Consider the following 20,641-nt stretch of genomic DNA (forward strand, 5'->3'; position numbering starts at 1 on the left):
ACCATCAGGGAAATGTCAATCAAAACCCCCATGCAGGCATCACCTCACACTTAATAGGATAGCTATTACCAAAACAGCCAGAGATAGTAAGTGTTGGCTAAGGTGTGGAGAACAGGGAATGCTCGCACACCGTTGCCGACGATGTAAACTGCGGTCATTATCGAAAGCAGCGTGCGGTTTCCTTACACATTAAAACTAGATGTATCATACGACCCAGCCTTAGTCCTTTGCGAAGTTCAATCACCTGCCTTTCGTGTTCCACTTACTGGAAATCAGAGGCGTGGGCTCCGTGCCAAGCACTGCCCTCCGGCTCCCCGTGCGGTCTGAGGCCAGCAGGGGGCGCCGGGGACCACGAGGGGGTCCCGCGGGAAGAGGAAGTTCCCGGGACCCGGCTCGCCCGGCGCAGGGTGCAGCCAGACTCTCCAGGGCCTGGCTGTGCGCGGTCGGTTCCGGGTCCGGTGACTCGCGTGACTAGCGTCGCCGCCGGGTGCGCGGAGGAAGGATCTGCCCTGACGGCCTGGGGGAAGGTTCCACGGCCGCAGTGCCCATGGCGGGCGAGGGGTTCGGGCACCCGGGGACGTCGGCCGCCACCACGGCGCCCGAGACCCGCGAGCACCTCTTTAAGGTGCTGGTCATCGGGGAGCTCGGGGTGGGCAAGACCAGCATCATCAAACGCTATGTGCACCAGCTCTTCTCCCAGCACTACCGGGCCACCATCGGCGTGGACTTCGCCCTCAAGGTCCTCAACTGGGACAGCAGGACGCTCGTGCGCCTGCAGCTGTGGGACATCGCGGGTAAGCAAGCGGGCAGCGTCCCTGTGCCAGCCAGCAGACTCTCGCTCCTCTCTGCCTCCTCCTGGTCCCTCTCTTTTCTTTTCTCTGCCTCAGCTCCTTGCGGTGCGCTTTTAGAAGTGGACATATGGAAGGGGAAGATCAGTGGCGCCTGGAGGGGCTGGAAAGGTCCCGGAAAGTCGGCTTGGGGAGGCCTGTCCCCTCTCCTACTGAAGTTCCACGCCTGGTTAGTACAGCGGTTCTCAACCTGGAGGTCAAAAGACCCCTGTGGGTCGCCCAAGACCGTCGGGAAAACACAGATACTTACATTACAATTCATAACCGTAGAAAAATTAACATCTATGAAGTGGCAACGAGAATAACTGTATGGTTGGGGGTCACCACAGCATGAGGAACTGCATTAAACGGTCGCAGCATTGGGAAGGTTGGGGACCACTGTGTTTATGGTACAACAAAAACCAACAAAACCTCATTACTTTCGACCACGTTCCCTCTCCTCTGTCTTGGGTCTGTGCCCTGCTGATGTAAGGGTTTTCTCTCTCCGTGAGCCAAGAAATTTTACCTCTGAGTAATGACAGACATGCTTATAATTTACTAAGAAGGGTTGGAGTTATGGGTGGAAAAAAAAAAAAAAAAAAAGCAAAACAAAACCCAGGAGCCCAGCCAAGCCTTTGTGAGGGGAAACTCCATTCCTGAAATTCCTCAAACTTGGGAGGCTTGGTGACCCCAGAGAAGGGCTGGGAAAGTTCTGAAACTTTCCCGCTGCCTGCCCCTCCCTAAACCAATAATCTTGCCGTTCCTTGGGCACTTCCCCATCCCACAAACACCGGATTGCTTCCTTTTGCTTTCAATTGTTGCATTGTCTTTGTGAGACCCCTTGCTACCCTGACCTGTGTTCTCGCTGGTGTGGGAGGTGCCCTATGGGACTTTAATGATAACCGTAGCAGAGTTTACCCTGTTCAGTCGTTGCAAGTTCCAAAGCTCTGTCTGCCAGGAAGCATTTCAATAGGAACTTGTTTAAAATTGGAGAACACCTTGCCATCATCCTTACCACGAAGTACACACTCTGAAGTCCCTGGAGGGTGTGGCTACACAGCTGGCAGGGTGGAGGGACACATAGCTTCTGCCTGCCGGGTAGTAAGTGCTCTGTTCTCTGATAGCCACCCCAGATGAAAAAGTATTGAAGAATTATGAACTTTACACTCATTTGCTCAAGAGCAGAGTCAAACTTAGATGAGAAGATACGTTTATGCACATGGATACCAATCTCTCAGAAAGTGATTTGGCCTTGGGCTCCACTTTTTTTGTTTGTTAACAAAGCCAGAAACAGCTGAAAGTCCATTTCAAATGTCATGCATCCTCTTATGCCAGAGGCTTCATGTGAATCACTTTTGGCTACTGCCCAGAACAGGAACGAACATTCTATTGCTTCTTGACAACTTCTTACCTCCTGAAGGTTGCCTTAGCTGTGATGGTGACCAATAGGGATATCCAGTGCAGCTTTCACAGAAGTCGTTTGAAACCCCTGTTAGATTGGGGTTTCTTTTACTCTGTGTAAATTAGTGTTGATACTAAGTATTAGATGATGTCTGGAGACTTGAGGAAACAAAAGCAGGAGTTCTGGATTCCTTTAATCCCAGCACTTGGGATGCAGAGGCAGCCAGATCTGTGAGTTCAAAGCTAGACTGGTCTACAGAGTGAGTTCCAGGACAGCCAAGGCTACACAGAGAAATCCTGTATGGGGGCGGGAGAGGGGGAGAGAAGAAGGAGAAGGAGGAGGAGGAGGAGGAGGAGGAGGAGGAGGAGAAGGAGAAGAAAAGAAGAAGAAGAAGAAGAAGAAGAAGAAGAAGAAGAAGAAGAAGAAGAAGAAGAAGAAGAAGAAGAAGAAGGTTTTCTTTCTACGTCACCTCTGGTCTTTGCATGCCCTCCTCACTTTTTTTTCTCTCTATGTAGCCCAAGCTAGCCTCCAACTCTAGATCCCTCTCTCTCATCCTCCCTACTGTTGGAACTCCAAGAATGTACCAGCATACCCAGCTTCGTTCTTCTTGAACTGACACCACAGCCAGGAGGGAGACATAGCCCATCTGCCTGCCATAATGATGTCATCCTTGCATTCTTGCCAAAATCTGAAGCTGGAGCTTTCCTGGCAAAGAAAGAAACATTTTATAAACTCCAGGAGGGATCACTAATGTTAGCTGCTGCTTTCAACAGGAACTCTAGTAGTGTTCAGCACATACATAACTCCAAATAACAACTAGAAAACTTACTAGGTGTAACTTAGTTAGGACTCCTATTGCTGTGATAAAACATTGTGACCAAAATGCATGTTGGGGAGGAAAGGTTTATTCAGCTTACACTTCTACAGCATTGTTCATCACTGAAGGAAGTCAGGACAAGAACTCACACTGCGTAGGAACCTGGAGGCAGAAGGTGCTGCAGAGGCCATGGAGGGGTGCTGCTTCCTGGCTTGTTCATCAGGGCTTGCTCAGTCTGCTTTCTTGTAGAACCCATGACCACTAGCCCAGGGATGGCACTACCCACAATGCAATGGGCCCTCCCTCATCAATCACTAATTAAGAAAATGCCTTACAGCCCGACTTTATGGAGGCATTTTCTCAGTTGAGGTTCCCTCCTTTGAGATAACTCGTTTGTGTGTCAAGTTGATTAAGATGAGTCAGCGCATGTGATAACCAGACACTGTTAGTCTTTTCGCAGAGTCAGAGTTTAGGGCATGGTGTCTTAATATGCAGATAACAAGATGTCTTAATATGCAGATAACTTGGATTTGGCCTGGAATTTGTAGAACTACAGACAACTATGCTTGATTTGAACATTTGAGTTACTAGTGAATTCTGCTTAGCTCATACCATTTGAATGTGGGAAAAGTTGTATAATGAAGACCATGCCAAAACACTTCCCCAAGGCTAAGCGTATTCCATGTATGATTGCAACATTGACTCATACTGAATTCTGAAAGAATAAAACTATTCCCTGATTGCAAAACAAAAGGAGGAGCCAGTCACATGACATGACTCAAACTGCTAGTTTCTTTTCGATACTGTTGTTCTGGAGGCTGTAAAGGTGGACAGGGCCATAAAAAAAAATAATACCATCCATCAGAAAAGCTTTGAGAAGGATGATAGGCAAGAATTACTGAATGCTTTCTGGGAAGGTAGCCAAACAGGTTCATGTAAACCCTTCAAATTAAGGACCACAGTAACTTGCTGGTACAGGCCTCAACAAAGTGTTTCTCGTTGCATTGAAGGAACCTAAATTTAGAGCATGTACCTCATATTGTAGACTCATAACAATTACCACTTCTTCCTACCGTCATTCCAACATTTCCAGTCTTTGTGTTTCTTTACTTATAAAGTTCAGAGATTCCACAGTAAGCAGGTTTTGATTGGCCCCATCCTTTTAAAATGCATTTTGAAAGACTTCCTAACTATGGACATTTCTGCGTGTGATAAGCTGTTTCATTGGTACATGCCTACAAGCACACACCCTAAAAAAAAAAATCAAAGCAATAGTTGTAGATGTTTGCCTGGCCTCTGTTTAACAATCGCTGATGAAGCATGTGAGCCACGAAGTCCAGGAATGAAGTGTTATTTTCAAATACGTTCTTGGAGAAATTGTATTCATCGTGTATACATTATACTGACCACTTGCTTTTTATGTTTTCCATACATAATTTTCTGTTTTTGTCTAAACATGGGAGATTTCTTCTGAATAGTGGGACCAGAGATCAAGAAAACATGTTTTAGATTTCATCCAAGTGTTCTTATCAAAAGCCTTTTCCCCTTTGACCCAGCAAGCCAGGCACGGGTTGGCTCCTTTCTGAGATAGAGCTGGAAAATAAATAAATAAATAAATAAATAAATAAATAAATAAATAAATAAATAAATAAATAAATAAATAAATGGATAGCAAAGATGTAGCTTTACAGTTTCTATTGGTCATTTAACTGACAGCCTCGATTCCCTCTGACCCCATTTCCCCCACCACTGTCTGTCTGTTTGTTTACACATTCTCTACCATAGCTTGTGATTGCTTCTTAAGATTATTCTGAGTATGTTGGGGTTCCTATTGTGATTCTCTGGAGTCTCTCTCATCAGAACCACAGGGGCCTTAGCATCCACCATCAGTAACACGCGCAGATTCATTAGCATCTGCTGTGTCGGGAGACTCGGCTTCATCTGACAACTGTGTTCATCCAGCCTAGTTTAGCAAAGAGTTACTTCTTTCACACATAAGACTGGGATGAGGCATTCAAGAACCGGTGCACAGTACCATAGTCTTCATAGACAAAAGCTGGCTTGCTACTACTCACTTATTCCAAGACTGTATTATTTGCTTCAGTGGTCCAGTAAAATGGGCATGCCCACATGCAAGGGCAGTTAGGAGATATAAGGATCCATGTTTTAAAGCGGGCATGGAGCTTGCTCCAAAATACTCTGTAAAGGGAAGTTGGGGCTAACAATTAGCCATCTTTCATACCTGCCAAATCAGAGTTCAAAGCACTTGGAAGGTTGTCACCTATCAAACGCTATGGGTGATTCTGATTTGTACTAAATCTGAGAAGCATTGTTCTATCTTGGGCTCTGTGGCACCCTGGCAACACACCCACATTCCCACTATACTCCAGGAGCTTACCACTTAATCAGACAGCCTGCCTGGCATCCATGTTGCCTCGCACTCACACCTTCCATGTTCTTGGCTTCCTTTCCCAGATTCACAGCACTACCATAGAAGTGCCATAGGGCCATCCTCATCCTCTATATGGCCATCTCAGGGGCCTCTGGTGGAGGCCAGTTTGTGGACACAAGAGCAATTTACATATAGAGACAGGATACTTTTTGTTTCTCTTGAATACATTTATTTTAAAGATTAGAAACAATGGCATAATCTTTTACAGCTATTCTGAATGTGAATAAAAGTTAGCAAGATATTTTTATTTTCATAGATAATGATCCTCTTATAATCTATGATTGGAGATTGCTTGTTGACAGTACTTTATCTCTGAAATGCACCATAAGATTTAAGGATTTTCTTTAGGAGACCTTCCATTTACTAATTAGAAACTGGACATTTCTTCCGAGTCACCTTGAGAGGTTAATGGGTAACTCATGTTAACTTGCAGTGGGTGGGGGAAGAGGTGAGTATCTGAAAGTGGAGAAACTAAGCACCATTTTATTCTATTTCTCTTGGATTTTGTTATTAAATTTATATTTTGAATTTCTACTAATATTACTAGAAACATTTAGATTATCAAGAGGGATATATAGAGAGGAAAAACTCAAGCAAAAGCCATGATGGAAATCCCAAAAACCAGTTTCTGTGAATTGTGCTTCTGGTAACAGCAGACTGTGGTATTTTGTTTATTAAATCTGAGGGAAATGAATTCATTGTTAAGATTTTCATTTGTTTTAAAGAGGTAAGATGAAAGATTTTGTGTATTTTTCTAGCCAAATGGGAATATTTATTCCTGGAAAAATACTGGTTTTGCTGTGTGATCCTCCTCAGTGTCATTAACTCCAAATAGCAAGATCAATATTTTAATCCTTTGCTAACTTACGTACTCTAAGATTGGTGCATTTGCATATGTAAGAGCTTTATGATATCTTTGGAGCCTATCTGTCTCTCTCTCTCTCTCTCTCTCTCTCTCTCTCTCTCTCTCTCTCTCTCTCTCTCTCGACACTTCCCCTTCTCATCCTTCATACTTGCCAGAATTTCAAGTTATAATCAACATGCCTTCCTCCTGAGGCAGTAGCACATTGTTTGAGAGACAAAACATTTGGAGAGTCATTGAAAATGTGCTGTCAGTCTGTCAGCCGCAATGCAGGTGACAAAGGCTACCGCTCACATCAGTGACTGGTGCACTCTGCAACAGGGGATCTTCCCTCAGCTACTGCAGTAAGGCACGAGATGACTAGGAATGTGTGTATGGGGGATGGAAGACCCTGTAGCAGCACTGTACTGTGCTGGAGGATGTAGCAGGAATCTTACAAAGTTTTTATTAATAAGATCAAACCCGGACCAGGTATTGGGGTGAATTCTGGAAGATCAGAGAGACAGAACAAGCCACAGCTAGCCTCACCTGGCCAACTTCTCAGCTGGTCTTGTTTCCTCAGACTGGAAGCCTCTGTGTCCTCATATCCGAATGGCTCTCAGCTGAACTGTGCTGCTAGAAGCCTGAAAGCTTAACCAGCCAAATGCTTCTAGTTTCTGGTCCTCACGCCTTATATACCTTTCTGCTTTCTACCACCACTCCCTGGGATTAAAGGCTCGCTTTCTGGGATTAAAGGTGTGTGTCACCATGCCTGGCTGTTTCCAATGTGGCCTTGAACTCACAGAGATCCAGAGGGATTTCTACCTCTGAAGTGCTAGGATTAAAGGTGTGAGTGCCACACCATTTTCTAGCCTTTGTATCTAGTGACTGTTCTGTCTCTGACCACAGATAAGTTTATTAGGGTGCACAATATTTTGGGGAACACAATACCACCACAGGAGGAAGTCACTCTTGGCTACTGGTACTAATAAGAATCTTCCTCCACACAAGACACAAGCAGACATTCATCTGTTCCAGCAAATGTCTGGGTGAACAGATCGGATGGTACAGTAGTACAGTCAACCCAGGGAATTTGAGTATCTCCTTGGGACTCCTTTCTCTCATCAGTAAAATAAGTGAGCTGAACTAACTGGATGCTTGTACCTGTCTCCTAGTTTTCGACCTGTAATGTCTCTTTCAGCACTGCTCAAAGAAGTTGCTGTTACACAGAGTCTCCCCCCCCCACTCCCCCCGAACTAGTCTGTAATTGTTCAACACACCTATTAGGATGGCGGACCCCTAGCTTCTGATTGATTCTCCTATCAGCACAAGCTTTAACTCTGAACATGCACAATCTACAGGAAGCAAAACCTCCTCAACCCCCCTCCTAACTACTGAGGACAGGCTTCATCCCTTACCCAGCTGCTTCTTATGTAAAGATCCCAGCATGGGCCGGTGTTGTCTGCCTTCTGGTAACTCATGTGCTCTGATGTTTTCATGACTTTGTTAACCTGGGTGTTTTCTCTTCTTTCCTGAGAGTCCTTTTCCCAAACTTACTCTGGATGCAAGTCTTCACTAGTTGGTAAGTGGTTGACATTTGATCCCCCCAGTCAGTTCCTTTTCATTTCCTTGATTGTATAACTGACATTTTTTCACTTAACATACAGGGCTTTTGTTTGTTTGTTTGTTTTGTAGTACAGTTTCTGATGTGAGGCCTGTCAGGGAGAATTTCCTCCTAGTCCTGACATCTCAGAGAATCAGTCTGACATTCCTAAGCCAACATATCTTCCCCCAAAATTCCTTATCATAGGTATTTCTGGTTTTGTATGAGTTATCAGAAAGGGCAAATGAGTACATCTTTTAATACCACGGGTTATGATTAACAGAAAAATTATTTGGGATTTTCAGGAGGTTGACTAAAAAAAGAAAGCAAGAGTTATGAAAGCTTAGCAGCTCTTTGGAACATGCAGTTATCCATTCTGTCACTAATTTGGCACCTTATCTTTTTGAAATGCAAAGGATGGTCAGACTGAGAACTATGAAAGTACCCTAAAATGTTAATCCTTCCAGCTTTCTTTAGACTATCTTAGTGGGGGCTAGTTACTTGTTGCTACAGCTCTTTCATGTTCAATAATTAAAGTTCATAACAGTGGGTTCCTTTAGACTCACTAGTAGAAGTTGAAATGCAAACAACTTTAATGCATCTAATCTTTTCTGAAGACTTGATGACCTTGCCTGAGTGAACATAGCCGTGTAATTGTTCAGTGTACATTGATAGAGAAAGGTACAACGCTAAGTTTCCATAAATGTCAGCATTACGATCAAATGAACTACACAAATAAAATAAAATCAGATTTATCTTACCAATAAAATATAACCATGACAGATCCCAACATATGACCATTGCTGTAATGAAACTCAAATGCTTGGACATAGGAGGGGCCATAAGGCAAAGCAATATTTAAAATTTAATGACATGATAGAATTGGGAGGAGAAAGGGTATTTGCAGTCTGGGGTAGCTTTGCGTTTGTGTAAATAAACGATAATAAAAATGTAGATGAAATTCCTCACCTTATTTTAACAGGAGAGGGTCCTGTAACTGTGCCTTCATCTTAGATCAAGTGATAACCTTAGACTCTGATTGCTTGTCACTCATTCTCCCCTTCTGAATCTGGTCAGTAATTTGACAGCTTAAATATATGAGCTTAAGAACTCGAGGCAGCTGCAGGATAGTTCAGAATCTTAAGCCTGTAGACATGAAGGAGTCAGAAGGCTTGTCTCCTTTGGTGGGTGTCACTATGATCCAGACCATGCATCTTTTTGTCTCCCTTTTCATCCGTCAGATAAAGATTGGTAGCCTTGTTAGGTGAAAATTTTGTTTGGCAGCCGATAGTAACAGCGTGCTTTCCAGGCCTGTCTGGATGTGCAGACAGTACTATAGTGAGTAGCAGAATTTGTTCAGCAGTGAATGGAAGCTCAGTTCTTTTCAAAAGATCATCTCTGAAGAACTGTGCATCGAACCTTCTCACACCCATACAACCAGCTGTGTGCCCCCTTCTTGTTTGGAAAGCATACGTTTTCCAGTGCCTGCTTCTAAGAGGGGAGCAATTATGGGTACTGAGTCAAAGGCAGGTAGACATGGGCTAGAGATGTAAAGGGAAGATGAACTGAGATCACAAGCTACCTTGTCTCCTGTCCAGTCCTGGTGTGTTTGACTAGCCTTTTACCACATCACCTGTCTGTGCTCTGTAAACTTCAGATTATTCTCGTCTTGTCTCTTCTTCCACTTCTACATTTCTGCTTTTCCCCATGCCTCTCTCTTCTTAGACTAGTGGGAGAGAAAGCAGGGAAGGTTATCTATGCAGCCTGCAGTACTGGCATCCTGAAGTTTATGGTAGATGTGTTCTACAAAGGACTAACTCCTCCTGTCAATCAAATGGTCAGCCACTTGCATTAAGTCCGCGGGTCGTTATTCTGTCTGAATGTCCTTAATCCCACCGGTGACGCTTGTTTCTCAAAATAGTTTTTAGGATCTTTGAGCATGCACCTGCACCTAAGTATGGCCCTCACCATTATGAACTTTTAGTCTCCTTTTGTATTCATTTCTAGGGCAGGAGCGGTTTGGCAACATGACCCGAGTATACTACAAGGAAGCTCTTGGAGCATTTGTCGTCTTCGACATCTCAAGAAGTTCTACATTTGAGGCGGTCTTAAAATGGAAAAGTGATCTGGATAGTAAAGTCCATCTTCCCAATGGCAGCCCCATTCCTGTTGTCCTCCTGGCTAACAAATGTGACCAGAAGAAGGATGGCGGCCAAAGTCCTTCCCAGATGGACCAGTTCTGTAAAGAGCATGGCTTCACGGGATGGTTTGAAACCTCTGCCAAGGTGAGATAGCTTTCCTGACAGGTCTGTTTCTGATGGCCTTGTCAGGCTGGGCTGGAACGGGAAGTGTAGAGATGGATTTCTGCAAGGAGTTTTGCAAGCACAGAGCAAAAAAACACAGTTTGGACATGTGACAGTCTCCCTCTCTGAAGCAGAAGTGCTTTCAAACCTAGCTGACAGGGCCATGAATAGGCGAGCAGAACTGTCGGGCAGGGCAAAAATTGCGTGACATTTTCTGCAAGTTGGAGTTCTTAACCAAGGTGTTTCTTTCCTGCTACTGGAGTGAATGGGAGATAAGGTGTTTTGTCAAAGTCAAACACTTTTTGACTTTTGAAAAAGGCAAAAAACACGAGGAAATGTCTTTAGAAGATGAACGTCATATGTCCGACTCAACCTGAACAGTCACTAGCAGACTGGATTAGCTCTAAGCAAGAGCAAAATGTCAACATTTACTGTGTGCTTCTTCTTGAAGAATTGAATGGACTTTTTTTTCTCCTATCATTGGGAACTGCATTTTTTTTTCTTTTTTAGAAAATAAAAACACTAAGATAAATTTTGAAAAGCTTAACCATGTGGAACCTGGAAAACTAAGGTTAAAAAAAAATCAGAGGTACACTCACTATACTGGAGGGTTGTATTCCCTGGAATTGTTAAATAAGAGAATTCAATAACCATCAGACATACATAAAATAAATAATGACCTTTTGGAGAAATTCTATGATAAACATTCACTCCTTAATTGAATATCCTTTATACTGTCCCAGCTTATGATATAGATATATGTACTGTGTGTGCACGTGTGTGTGTGTGTGTGTGTGTGTGTGTGTGTGTGTGTGTGCATAATTGTTCCTCCAAATATCCTTCCTGAGTGATGGTTTCTGGGATCCCTTTCAGGTGGTTTTTAGCTTTACTAGGCTCTTACCTTCAAGGTAGGAGATTATTCAATGTCAGCTCTCATCAGAATGAAGAAAGCAAGTGATGAGCGCTCACATCATAGGGCAGCCTCTGAGAGTTGAGTGATGACAGAGTCACTGACTAAGGAAAGTCCCAGAGGCAGGAGTGAGTGGTCCCAGTGTTACACTGTTTTGATAAATACAGCGTCTTAAGTTTTCCTTGGTTTTGTGAACAGATGGTTGTGGTGGAAGAGAGATGGAACCCAGAGGTCGTGCAGGAGTTATTTACCCTGGCAGGAAGGAGGACATCACAGAAGGAAGAGCATCATGGAGAGACTGAATTTCCTAGTACTGTGCCTCTCTCTGCCCCATGTGCATGCTGGACAATTTGCTTTAACTTCCCATTGAAGAATAGTATGTGTGCTACTACATATCTATGTTGAGGAATTTCCCATATTGCCTGTAAAATTCCATGGAGGATTTATTTGATCTTCTAGCTAACAAATTTTAATTTTATACAAAAATCTACCTATAAAATTCATAAATGACTGTCATACAACCTATAAGTTGAGACCATATAAGTGATTGGCTTTATTATATTTTTAGACAAGATACTATGTAGAAGAGAGAGGGGGGACATATTTATCAGTGAATATTCACATGCAGTTCTGTGCTTCCCTCAAATGTGAGAAGAAGAGTTTTCTTTCACCAGATTTCCTGTGTGGCAATTCAAGAGTCTTCTAGAGTATAGAATCTAGAGTGTGACGTTACTATGAGTTTTTACTTTAAAAGTTTGAAAGAAATGAATCCAAGCTTTAAGTATCACATGCGTATTACCAATAGATCTACTTCCGGCCGGTCAGCAGCTAACTTCACCTCTAGATTTTCCTTGAATTCTAGTGGTGTGGATTCTAATAGATACATAGTCAAAAGATAGTTTTGGGGTCACAAATTTAGTTCTTTCTCCTTCATGGCACATAATGGACTTTGATATGGGACTTTGCAGCTCATCTCACTGTGATATAGGGTTTCTGTTCCCACTCAGCTTTGAGTAACCGCTGATAGAGACCTGTGTTTGAAGGAGAATATCCCCAGAAGCTCATACGTTGAAAATAGATCCATTTGATGAAGCTGTTTGGCGAGGTTTAGGAGGTGTAGAGGAAATATATGACTAGGAACTAGTACTGAGATTTCAAGTCTCATATCATTCTCAGTTTTCTCTCTCTGCTCCCTGCTTATGGTTTAAGGTATGATCTCTCTCTCTCTCTCGGTTTTTTGAGACAGGGTTTCTTTCTCTGTGTAGTTTTGCACCTTTCCTGGAACTCACTCTGTAGCCCAGGCTGGCCTCGAACTCACAGAGATCCGCCTGCCTCTGCCTCCCAAGTGCTGGGATTAAAGGCGTGCGCCACCACTGCCCAGAAAGGTATGATCTCTTAGTCTTAGCTAGTTGCTCCCGTCGCCATGCCTGCCTGCTGCCAGGCTTCCCCTGGCCCGTGACGGTGGCAGCACCTCTGGGATCTATCTCTCTTCTACCACAACTATCTATCTGTTCACAAAACTAAGGACAACATAAGACGATGTACTAATCAAAACTGTGTGATGCTGGGACCACTCACTTCTACCTCCAGGGACTTTCCTTCGCCAGAGACTCTATCATCATTCAACACTCAGAGGCTTCCCTGTGATATGGTCCCTCATCACTTGCTTCCATCATTCTGATGAGAGCTGACATTGAATATTCTCCCACCTATGAGCCCAAATAAGTCCTTCCCTCCGTAAGTTGCCTTGGTCATGGTGTTTTATCATAGCAACAACAACAGCAACAAAGGGTGGGAATGACAAGCACAGAAGGTCACTTTTGGAAATTCGAAGATCCTCGCTTGTGTTAAAGTTATCTTGGGGAGGAAAAGTCTCACAGCAGTCCGTACTGTGAGGGTAGCCTCAATAAACAAGCAGTCCTGCTGTTTGAGAAGGTGTACACAAAGAAGGGAGGAGGTGATTTCATAGTGTTGGATTTAGTTGGAGACATTAATGTAAAGAGTTTCCTTTTACAAATCTATGTGTGTATTCATATGTGTGCATTTATTTTCATGAATATTTGTAAATATATAAAAACAGTGTAGATGAGGGGTGTGTGTGTGTGTGTGTGTGTGTGTGTGTGTGTGTGTGTGTGTGTGTATTTAATAGCTCTCTCAACCAAGAGGACTGGAGACCATAACACCACATAAAGAATGAACTCTCCTAACCCTTACAATCTGGTTTGTGAATACAGTTTTTTAAGTAAACAGACTGAAGATACCAAGAGAAAGACAGGATTGCAGAACTGATGGAAACAGAAAGTGAAGACACACTTGAGATAATTTGTGTTGCCAGCAAGTAAGGAGGCATGCACAAAACGGTGTGGACATGTCCCAAAGAGCACAGGGGCCTGCTTGTAGATGCTACAGAATTATAGGACATCACCAAGTAAAGAATTCTTACAATGGGCTTAGTGTGTAAAACTGAGAGCAGCCCAGGATGTGCACAAACAAATGATGAAAACATTTTTCCTCACAGTAGAGTCCTAACCACTAAATAAGGACTGATACAAATGAAATGACAGCTCCCAGTACCACAGTGATAATTACCTTAGAAGAGAATTAATAGATGCTAACGTTGGTGAAGAAAGATGTGTAAGAAACACGATATTTACCCATTTATATTCAGAAAGCCCAAAGGTGGAATTGCAACTTTTCTATGGGAAGCCTGGCAGCAATGACTTTAATCCATGTGTCTCCTGCACTTGGACGACATGTGATCCCATCTTCTTCCTACCAAGAATGCAAAATCTGAAGTTAATAGAAAGGAAATGGTACAAAGACCCAGGCCAAGGGCTATTCTGTGGCCGGTGTTCTCCAAGACATCACTTGAGGTTACAAAAGTGGTGTAACCACTAAAACATTTCCTGTGTGTCAATAAATAACCTCCCACTCATGCTGGGGCAACAACCCTAATTAACTCTGAATCATACACAAAAAAGATATGAAAACAGGAGGAAGATTTTTGAGGAAGAAGAAAGGGGTCTGAGAGATTTATGGAAGTGGAAATAACTAAAATTCATTCTATATATGTATGAAACGTTCAAAGAATAAATAGAAAATTAATTCAACAAATGCCTTGAATTCTTAGCCTAACAGACACTAGCATTGGACAAGAGATTACCTGGTGTGCTGGTGTGCTTAGCGCCCTCTGGCACGTCTCCCTAGTTCCCTTACTGCACTCAACATTTACTTCTGAGGCCAAAGCCTGCACTGATCTTCCCATTCTGTGCTCCCATTACAGGATAATATAAACATCGACGAGGCTACCCGGTTCCTAGTGGAAAACATCCTTGCGAACCAGCAAAGCTTTCCCATCGAAGAAAACGACATGGACAAAATTAAACTGACCGATGAGCCCCTGACAACAAAGCCCAAGGCTCAGTGCTGCTGATGAGTCTCTGCACCCCTGTGCTGTCTCCTCGGTCCTGCCTGTGGCTGAGGATGCTCATGAGGCCATTGTCCCCTGTGAGTCTCCCTCAGGCCTGCTTCATCTTTATTCAGCTGCACAAGAACCACACGTGTGAAGCCGGAGATCCATGGAGAACTGTTCCCACTAGAGGCCCTGTGATTTACCAGGTGAATCCTGGGCTCTTTTTGTGCTGCCCAATGCAGACTAATGTTTACACCCTTTGAGACATTTTTGTACACGAATTTCAAGTGTTAGCTTTTAGTGTAAATGCTGGAGTAGTAGAAAAACTTCCCTCACGGTATTCCTGACATTTTGAGTGTCTTTGTTCCTGTGTTCATCCTCACCCAACCACGATCCTTTTCTTTTTTAGGCTGTTAGCTACAAAGACGTGAAGGTCCCCATGTAGTTATTTCCTAGTCAAAATTTTGTACTTTGTGTAAAATTTTTATTATTAAATATCATGAGTCTAAGCTGGGCCAGGATGTGGTGGCACATGCCTTTAATCCCAGTACTGGGGAGGCAGAGGTAGGCTGATCTCTGAGTTCGAGGCCAACCTGGTCTACAAAGCAAATTCCAGGACAGCTAGGACTGTTACACAGAGAAACTCTGTCTTGAAAAACAACAAACAAACAAACAAACACAAAAACAAAAAACAAAAACAAATGTGATTCTAATACTCATAGCTGGGGTATAATGAAGTTCTGAAACATCTTAAGATTCACTTCCTCCATTAATCAAAAAGTACTAAGCTGGGGATGTGGCAAATGATACATTGCTTGCCTAGAATGCTATAAACCCTAGGTCTGCAGTACATGGGGGTCAGGGGAGTGCTTGCACACACCTGTACTACAGGTGTCCCCCTCTGGATCCTCTAGGTGTAGATGCCACTACCACTTGGAAACAATATAAATGAGCATTCCTTCTCTGCCCTCTATTCTGTGTTACAGCCTAGAGCTACTCTAAATGGAATTTGTCTTTCCAGGTTTGTCATGGTAACGGTCAGGGGGAGAATTTTTTTCCAAAGCATATGCAATTATATCCAAGTTTCTCGAGTATGAACCCTGAAAGAAAATAAACCATGTATTGTTTGCTCCGTGGTTTTGGACACTGATTGTGTAGTGCCTAGGACACTTTATGCAGAGCTACAATATTTGTGTTGCACTCAACAGAGTGAAAGCAGAGAATAAATATTTTAACCTAAGCTTATGAGTCGAATGAATGTAGTTCTAGGAAGGTACTTCTGGTTTAGAAAATGTTGTGTTTGACGGGGGTGTTGGCCCACATCTGTAATCCTATCATGTAGGAGACAGAGGCAAATGGGTAGAAGTTCAAAGCATATGTTGACTACAGAGCAAGCTCAAGGGACTTGCGCGCACGTGTGTGTGTGTGTGTGTGTGTGTGTGTGTGTGTGTGTGTGTGTGTGCCTAGTGCTTGTGGATTCCATAGAATTCCATAGAACTGGAGTTATGGATGGTTGTGAACCACGATATTGATGATGGGAGCCAAACCCACATCCTCTGCAAGAGCAACAAGTGCTTTTAATTACTGAACCACCACTCCAGCACCTTGATTTTTATTTTTAAGGGGATTATCACATTATGCAAAAAGTTCAATGTCTTTAAAGAAATTTAAGGAGCCTCTGTGTCAGAGCCTAAAGCTAAAACAAATGAAATACTGGACATACTTGTCTCCTGGACCATGTGAACATGGTGGGTGAACATGCAGTCACTAATAGCAAGGAAAACACAGAAGCGCTATTGTTCTGGCATCTGTATCCTGAGAATAAAGGAGTCACATGCTCTGTTTTCACCAACTCAAGCCTTACCTAAGTGTGGCTATCTGCTGTATATATGAGTAAAGGAATCATTTTAACCCTTTGGACATATATTCATAGTCAGGTTTTCTGAAGTGAAGGAAATATCAGGGTTTGATTAATGTATATAATTTAATATAATCCCTATGATTTTGTCATGGATTAAATCTCACTGTCTAAGAAATGCATATCATCCAAATGTAAAATACAACTTTTTAATGTCTCTGATATTTCACAGCCTGTGAAGAATGAATGAGCTGTTGCTATCAAGCCCCAAATGCAGGAAACATCAAGTCTATCCTTAAATAATTACTGAAAGTGACTACAGTCACTTGGAATTTTTGGTGTGCGACACAATTTTAATTTTTACAAGTAATCTATCACATTTAAGTTCATTTAGCAGTGATCTCAAAATGAGAAGTATTATACTCAATTTGTTCATCTTTATAGTGTTGGTTAATTTACAGTATTTGTTCATGACAGTTCCTGACAAAACTGATTTCTGTTGGTCAAGTGAAACAGTATATAGTTTGATTGTTCACATTTCAAAGAAAGAGTTGTTAATCTTTTGCCCTAATCTTAAACTCCTTAATGTTTTGTAACTTTGGCATAAAACTTCAATTGAGGGTAAATTATTTAAAAAGGAATAGATGAAAAAAAAAAGAATTCCTTGTTCCCTCAGTCACTTTAAAAATCAGTTATACATTTAAACGAATACCCTAGCTCAGACACTAGTGTAAAGCAACCAATTAAAAGATGGTGTCTTTTTATCCCCCATTGGTCTTAGACATCAAGATGTTGCCAATTTTCCTGTCTGCTCTGTGTGGGTCCTTAAACCCCACATTTCTAAAAGTGATTGCTGTGGAACTGTGGCTTTCCAATGTGTAGTTTCATTTTACTCAATATGTCTACAAAGCACTGAATTCCTTAATGAAATTTCCCAAGCCTCACTTCAGACTTGCATGGTTTCTTGGAAATACACTTTTGTCGAAATCCAATATCTATTTTGAGACCTCCTATGCTAATTAGAATACCAAAAATTACTGAATTTGAAATCTATAGTATGCTCAAAACACTATTAAAAGAAAACACTGTTTCTGTGTGCAAATTATTGTTAGTATAAAGCCTATGCACTTTGGACAATGGACTAAAAATATGAATTTGCCTTCACCCACTGAAGTCAATAGACACTTAAGGTTCTTGCTACCCCTGATTAGCCATTTAGTCTACATCATAGTTCTCTCTCGCTTCCTCCCAAAATTATGTAATATTGAAAATTAGCTTAAATATGAGAAAAAGAAACCAAACTATACAAACTGTAGGACTGCCCAAGGGGAAATATGCTGAGAAAATCCTTAAGCACTCTCAAGTGCTGAGAGCCAAAATGGTGAAAACATACATTTGACTGCACAAGAATACAAATAAAGACAATATAGATAGAATGCTAACAAGCAACAAACAAAATATTTACAACCTATTTGGTTAGGTAGGGATTAAAAAGCAGGATAATCCTCAATAATGAATAAAGATGGTCAAAGAATGCAAAAACCACCATGTGTATATGTGTTGTGCATGTGCACACTGATGAACCCACGTGTATTCATGGGAAGAATCCGGAGCAGAGCATCGGGTGTCCTGTACCATTCTCTGCCTTACCTCCTTGATGCAGGGTTTCTCACTGAAGCTAAAGCTCTAAATGTTTTTTGGCTATGCCACGCTTTTACCTAGGGTGAGATTCCCAGGTCCTGACGTTAACTTTTGCTCTCCACACGCAGCACACACATGTCTATGTGCACCTGCATGTACATGTGTACACTTACACATGTAAACACGCATATACCCACACATGGACGTTATATACACAGCACAAGTTAATAACCAGGAAACACAGTAATTGGTTATCAGATTAATAAAAAGTGTGTAACTTAGGTTACATGTTTTTGGTTATTTTCTTAATGTTGGGGTCATAGAAGAAAAAAGGTAAACCTTAGCAGTTTCACTCCATTTATTTGACTAGATACTGCCAAGTTTCCTTTCCAACTGCTGCTCAGTTTACACACCAAGTTCATATCCTGCCAAGAAGTGAAATACTTGTTGTTAGGGGAAGTATAATTAAAAATAGGAAACTTTTTAAAATAAGTATATCAAAAATGAAATGCACATTTCAAACAATCCATCAGAAACTGAAAAAAAAAACAAAACCAACAACCACCAGAAAGTAAACTCACTCTTTCATACAGTCAAGTACATAGGACATGTTAGTACAGTTTCATAAGAAAAACAGAACTAGTCCAAACATCAAGACAAATTGGTATCATTTGTCCAACAGTTCATTCCAAGTCCACCCAGTAACTGGCAGGGTTATCTGTTTTAACCAGTTTTATCTGAAAGGGAAAAAAAATGAACTCATTTTTATGACAAAAAACCTCATATTTTGTGTCTTGTACAAGGTGCTCACCCAAGTTAGTTTACCACAGAAGCCAAGAGCCAAAGGTGCTCTCTTTCCCGATGACTGTATCTCAAAGAGATGGTCCCCTGGGTGCTTGGAAAAGCTGGTAAGAGGCTAGTTTATGTTACAAAAAGACTCTCCACATCTCAGAGACAGCAAAGGAACTTGAAAGTTTCCTAATTCAAATATCTCAGAAAAGGGTACGGGAAGAGGTACTTCCTTCCTTTTCAACAGGGGAATTAAGCCTTTCATTTTTGATGTTTTTGTCCTTACTATCAACCCCAGATAAACATTTGCTTGTGCATACAAATCTGTTAATGCTCTTAAAGATCAATAGCTGCAATATCTAGCTCACAGTGAAAATGCAAATCTATATTTGGTGAAGTATTCATTATTGCTCACATTAACCAACATTCTGGAAGAGACAATTATGCAACTCCAGGAAGGCTTTATATGTAAAATCATATGTCTACAAAATTATGTTTTGAAAGATGAACATATATAAGCTATGATTCAAAAACTAGAACTGTAGCTTGGTGATAGAGTGCTCAAGTGGCCTGAATAAAGCCTTGACTTCAGTCCCTATCAATACACACACACACACACACACACACACACACACACACACACACACACACTGGCCCTATTTACACACCATAATCCACTGTCTCCAAGAAGCCACTTGAAAACCACCTAGCAAAGCCTATCAGCATTTCTCAAAACACATTGCCCTCTCCCCATGCCATACTTGCTCTAAAAGCTTAAGCGTTCATGTGTTGAATGTAATAAACAGAATTGCATCCACTGCAGGGCAGCGTATGAAACTGTTCCTGAAGGAAATGCTCATTTGGCTGAAATTTTAGGCCATGTTAGATTTGCAATTTGCATTGATGTAAACTTAGCTTTTGAGCCTTGGGGGTAGCATCAGTCATGCTTTGGGACTGTGGTTCGGGTACCTGTAGAACCAAGAAAGACAATGATTGTGTCTAACCTCCACCTCACTTCAGTATACTGCTCCACATGGGTGCCTATAAAGATTGACTTCCATGTGCTTTGTCTCATTGATAATTTTTTAAATTTTGAAATTAAAATAAAAGCACATTATTTTCCTCCTTTCCCTTTAACCTGTCTCATGGGCTGACCCTCCCACCTGCTCTCTCAAATTCATGGCCTCTTTTTCTTTGTTGTTATTCCTTCCTTTTATCGATTACAAGCTTTTACGATACAGTCTAAAACCTTTTCCTCCTGTGGAGATTTAGTTCCGTAAAGTACTCGAGTGTTTTTATGCTGGCTTGGCTCAGAATGATTTTAATCTCAGGGAACAGAGGCCAAGTTTTTACATTATTATGTCTTTAACATAGAGTACATAGTCTAGCTTGTCATGTGGTACTATTGGAACATATTTACATCCATTCCTACTTCCTGTGGCAATGAATAAACGCTAAGTTGAATGCATGTTGCTAACAATACATAATATGAGCATGAGTGTACTTTCTGCATACAGGAATTGAAGATAAAACAGGACCTTGATGCTGGGAGATAGAGTGAGCCCTTTCTCAGGCACACAGAATGCTCAGCACACCACATTCTGAAGTAGAGATAACAGCTAACCAGAAATCAGCAATGGTCAAACATTCAAACATCTTATCCTGCAGTGTGAGATGAAGCCTGATTGTTGCCATTGCTGCAACAATGTTCCAGAAAGTGTTACATAAGTAATCCTGTTTTCATATATTACAATGTCTATTTCACACCATGCATTATTTAACTATA

The 20,641-nt window shown here is 41.9% G+C and overlaps 1 protein-coding gene across 1 annotated transcript; it reads left to right on the top strand.

Annotated features, from left to right (window-relative positions):
• The first annotated feature begins 413 nt into the window (after positions 1 to 413).
• Positions 414 to 18,620, top strand: Rab32 (RAB32, member RAS oncogene family). The gene is made up of 3 exons (XM_059272747.1): positions 414 to 794; positions 9,950 to 10,227; positions 14,439 to 18,620. The coding sequence occupies exons 1-3, from the start codon at positions 548 to 550 to the stop codon at positions 14,586 to 14,588; spliced, it is 675 nt and encodes a 224-aa protein (XP_059128730.1). The 5' UTR covers positions 414 to 547; the 3' UTR covers positions 14,589 to 18,620.
• Positions 18,621 to 20,641: the final 2,021 nt, after the last annotated feature.

The sequence above is a fragment of the Peromyscus eremicus genome, chromosome 8b, assembly GCF_949786415.1.
Source record: "Peromyscus eremicus chromosome 8b, PerEre_H2_v1, whole genome shotgun sequence".
In the NCBI taxonomy this organism is placed as follows: domain Eukaryota; kingdom Metazoa; phylum Chordata; class Mammalia; order Rodentia; family Cricetidae; genus Peromyscus; species Peromyscus eremicus.

Excerpts from the sequence above, each read along its gene's own strand:
- Rab32 (XM_059272747.1), top strand. The coding sequence starts at position 548 with ATGGCGGGCGAGGGGTTCGGGCACCCGGGGACGTCGGCCGCCACCACG. Across the intron at positions 795-9,949 it reads GCAGCTGTGGGACATCGCGG|GGCAGGAGCGGTTTGGCAAC; the intron begins GTAAGCAAGCGG and ends ATTCATTTCTAG. Across the intron at positions 10,228-14,438 it reads GGTTTGAAACCTCTGCCAAG|GATAATATAAACATCGACGA; the intron begins GTGAGATAGCTT and ends CTCCCATTACAG.